At 38.7% G+C, this 4,525-nt stretch overlaps 1 protein-coding gene across 2 annotated transcripts; it reads left to right on the top strand.

Annotated features, from left to right (window-relative positions):
• Positions 1–834: 834 nt before the first annotated feature.
• Positions 835–4,206, top strand: LOC149259250 (pentatricopeptide repeat-containing protein At2g13600-like). Of its 2 annotated transcripts, XM_089417892.1 has the most exons (2): positions 835–2,995; positions 3,087–3,153. In XM_089417892.1, exons 1-2 carry the CDS (start codon positions 1,012–1,014, stop codon positions 3,098–3,100), a joined length of 1,998 nt encoding a protein of 665 aa, XP_089274018.1. In that variant the 5' UTR covers positions 835–1,011; the 3' UTR covers positions 3,101–3,153. The 2 variants fall into 2 exon arrangements, with proteins under 2 accessions (XP_089274018.1, XP_089274010.1); XM_089417884.1 differs by having other exon boundaries at positions 835–4,206.
• The last annotated feature ends 319 nt before the right edge of the window (positions 4,207–4,525 follow it).

A 4,525-nucleotide genomic window follows, 5' to 3' on the forward strand; every position in this document is an offset into this window, starting at 1 on the left:
TCCCTGGAGGGACACTATTAAGAATTATTAATTATCAAAAGTTGTGATACCTCAAACTAAATGAAATATATGTGCAGTGTCAATCCTCTACAATATTGTCTCCCTTCTTTATCACCAACTAATTACTAATAGAGAATTACATACACATAGGAATATAACACAACAATTATAACATTCACAAACATTACCATCCAATTCCAAACACATAAACACACAAACCACTCAAAGCATGCAAGCGCAAAGGTAGAAACCAGTGAAGGCAAGCAACAAAAACATAATTAAAGAAGAGAATGATATAGCCATGTCAAACAAATAAAACCTAATGTAAATTTCGAAGTATGAAGTTTATCTCAAATATATACATAATAATGATAATCTAAAAACGTGTCTATCGCCCTCAAGAATCAGCGTAGATCCATCTAACTCCAGATTTGTGATGCGTTGAGAGGGATCAAATTCCTCGAGTTGCAAACTTTTCCTCAAATTCTACACTCCAAAAAGAAAATTTGCACCTCCAAAAATTTGGTCCCTCTTAACGCACGATAGATTGAGAGTTAAATAAATCTAAACTGGTATATGGTGAACCACCTTTATCTATATGTTGTGGTAGTGGAATAGAGGACGGCTAGATTAAAAGCTACGACTGTTTACAAATTTTTGTTATTTGAAAAAACTAAAATTAGTATCAGTACACATGGATTTAATTTTTATTACTTTATAGTTTCAATATTAATATAATCTTTTAAATTTTAATATATTAAGATTAGTTTACCATCCCTATATTTATGTATAAAATAGAAATGTTTAGCGTTTCCCTCTAATGCATTGGAAAAAATAGCATTCCTATAATGCCATGACGACATCTGCAATCTGGTAATCTGAATGTCTTGTGATGTAAACATGTTAAACAATTCAAACATTCGATGTTCCTGTATTCACATGAAGAATGAAGTGTAAGCGAAGTAGTTTTATAGGATCGTGTATCAGATTTGTCCTTGCTTGCAAACATAAATGCTACAGCGATTTAAGAATAAGGAGAAGATAGTAGTGGCAACGCTTGCTGAGCCAGAGTTTTTCTTTCAACACAGAATGCCTTCGACTGCTATTGCTCAAACACAAGCCGTCACCGATACGAACCCTCGCGATCATCTGATTCAACTCCCGAAACAAGGTCGGTTGGAGGAGTCTTGTAGGATTTATGTTTCTGTCTTGCAGGGCTGCATTCAGAAGAAAGCCTTGGCAGAGGCCAAATTAATTCACGCCCACATCAATCAGACTGGATGTATGGCAGACATACTTCTGCACAACACACTCCTCAACACATATGCCAAGTGCGGGAGTATGGTGGACGCTCGCAGAGTTTTCGACCAAATGCCAAAACGAGATATTTGCTCATGGACTGTCATGATTGCTGCCTATGCAAGACATGGAACTGGTGAGGAGGCATTCTCACTGTTAAACCAAATGCAAAGAACGGGTTTACAGCCCAATCACTTCACGTTTTCGGGCGTTCTCCCAGCATGTGCCCACTCGGCATCTCTGGAACAAGGTATGAAGATCCACAGAGAAATTATAATAAGGGGATTTGAGTCTCATCTCGTTGTGGCCAATGCCCTTTTGGACATGTATGCAAAATGTGGGAGAATGAAGAATGCACGCGAATTGTTTGACAGAATTTTTCAACGAGACATTGTGTCATGGAATACCATGGTTGCAGGATATGCACGGAATGGGCATCTCGATGAGGCGCTGAATCTTTTTCAACAGATGCCTCAAAGAGATGCATTTTCCTGGACAGCTATGATTGCGGGATTCTCGCAAAATGGGCTCGTTGGCGAGGCCCTGAAATTCTTCAAGGAAATGCCTCAAAGGACCGCCGTCTCATGGAATGCTATGCTTGCAGGACTTGCGCACAATGGGTTTGTTGATGATGCTCTGAAGCTCTTCAAGGAAATGCCTCAAAAAACTGTGGCCTCATGGAATGCAATGATTGCAGGTTTTGCACAGAATGGGTATGGTGATGAAGCCCTGAAGTGTTTTCAAGAAATGCAATTGGCAGGTGTAAAACCCGACTGGAAGACCTTCACAAGTATTCTCCCAGTATGTGCAAACCTGATAAATCTGGAGCACGGTGTGGAGATCCATGATAAAATAATAAAAAGTGGATTACAATCTGATGCCTTTGTTGTAAGTGCCCTTGTAAACATGTATGCAAATTGTGGGAGTTTACATAAAGCGCGGGAATTATTTGACAAAATGTATCAACCAGACGTTGTGGCTTGGACATCAATGATCGCAGGATATGCACAGAGTGGGTTTACTGAGGAGGCTCTGAAACTCTTTAACAAAATGCCCCAGAGAGACGCTGTTGCGTGGACGACAATGATTGCAGGATATGCACAGAATGGACTTGTTGATGAAGCCCTTAACCTCTTCAATGAAATGCCTCGAAGAGATGCGATCGCATGGAATGCAATGATTGCAGGTTTTGTACAGAATGGGTTTATAGATGAGGCAATGAATCTCTTTGAAATGATGCCCCAAAAGAATATATTCTCCTGGACAGCAATAATTTCAGGTTTTGCACAGAGTGGGTGTGTTGACGAGGCCCTGAAACACTTTAAGGAAATGCCTGAAAGAACAGTGGCCTCATGGAATGCAATAATTGCAGGATTTTCACAAAATGGGCATGGCGAAGAAGCCCTAAGACTTTTCCAACAAATGCAATTGGCAGATGTAAGACTATACCCAAAGACCTTTGCTAGTGTTCTTCCAGCATGTGCCAACTTGGCAGCTTTAGAACAGGGCATGGAAATCCATGAAAATATAATTAGAAGTGGATTTGAGTCTGATGTCACGGTGATGAATGCCCTGATAGATATGTACGGAAAATGTGGAAATATAAAAAAGGCACATCATTTATTTGGCAAGATGCATCAACAGAATGTTGTCTCCTGGACAACAATAATTGCAGTATATGCCATGCATGGTTGTGGTAAGGAAGCCATTAAGCTCTTTGAACAAATGAAACTTTCTGGCATAAACCCAAACCATATTACCTTTGTTAATATTTTGTCTGCGTGTAGCCATGCAGGTTTAGTGGATGAGGGCTTTCAATACTTCAGAAGCATGATTGAAGATTATCACATTACACCTGCAATGGAGCACTATAGATGCATGGTTGACCTTCTTGGCCGGGCTGGATGTCTGGATGAAGCACATACCTTTATCAACAAAATGCCAATAAAACCTGATGCCTCGTTGTGGAGTTGTTTGCTTAGTGCCTGTAGAGTACATAATAATACAGAATTAGGAGAACGCATAGCAGAATACATTCTTGATTTTGACCCTGAAAACACTGCACCTTATGTGCTTCTCTCAAACATTTATGCTATGGCTGGCAGATGGGATGACATTGAAAAAGTACGAAAAATGATGAAGGACAGGGGCATACAAAAGGCACCTGGATGTAGTTGGATTGAGATCAATAAACAGGTGCATGCTTTCCTTATGGGAGACAAGTGACCCAGACAAATGCAAAAAATCTATTCAAACTTGGAGAATTTGTCTTGCAGACGAAATTGGTGGGGGTAAGTTTCTCACACAAGGTTTGTGTTAAATGAAAAGTGTTTTGGCATTACAATGAGAAGACAATTGATCTGGGCTTTTAAACTCCTTCCCTTGATCATGTAGTCGAGTTATCAAGATTCAAGATCGTTCACATGTATAGTAGTTGCACCTCCAAAATCAAACTTTGTCTTCAAGATTATTGTGAGAGATGCTAACCATTACCTACATTTGAGGATAGCAAGTGTTCTGCTGTGATTATTAGCGATGCTAAGAGGACTGAGCTATAAACAAAGGCTTTCACCACAACAAAAATAAACTAGTCAACCCTGTATCAATAGTAAAAAAGGTTTTATTTTCAGTTTCTGGTGGAAGTGTATTGTTTGGAGTTCCCATGTATGTTTTCACCCTTGATTTACAGAACCAACGTGCACAGCATTGCCTTTTACAATCACTATTCAGATATTGGGCAAGCATAACGTAAGCGCAAGATCTAGAGTCGAATAAGAAATTTTCATACATTGATGACTGAGATTTCTCAGTATCAATGCAGAAGGAAAGAGGTTTCTTATTTTAATGTTGGCTTTGGCATATATTCTATTCTATGAGATTTCTCAGTACCAATGCAGAAAAGAAAGAGGTGTTATTATATTAATGTTGGCTTTGGCATATATTCTATTCTATGTTAACTGCATTTGATCCTGGAATTTGATTTTAACAGATAGATTGATCATCTTTGCTTGGATTATGTATTCCCTGAGATTGTCAATTGATATATGCATTTTGGTGTTTTACTGTATCATGATTAATAATCATCTTGGGTTTCAAGTTAAACCATACCCAAACCACCAATGAGCCTGGATTATTTATTCTCTGAGATTGTCAATTGATATATGCATTTTGGTGTTTTACTGTATCATGATTAATAATCATCTTGGGTTTCAAGTTAAACCATACC

The sequence above is a fragment of the Pinus tabuliformis genome, chromosome 6, assembly GCF_031772625.1.
Source record: "Pinus tabuliformis cultivar Carrire ecotype Pingquan chromosome 6, CPIR1, whole genome shotgun sequence".
NCBI lineage: Eukaryota > Viridiplantae > Streptophyta > Pinopsida > Pinales > Pinaceae > Pinus > Pinus tabuliformis.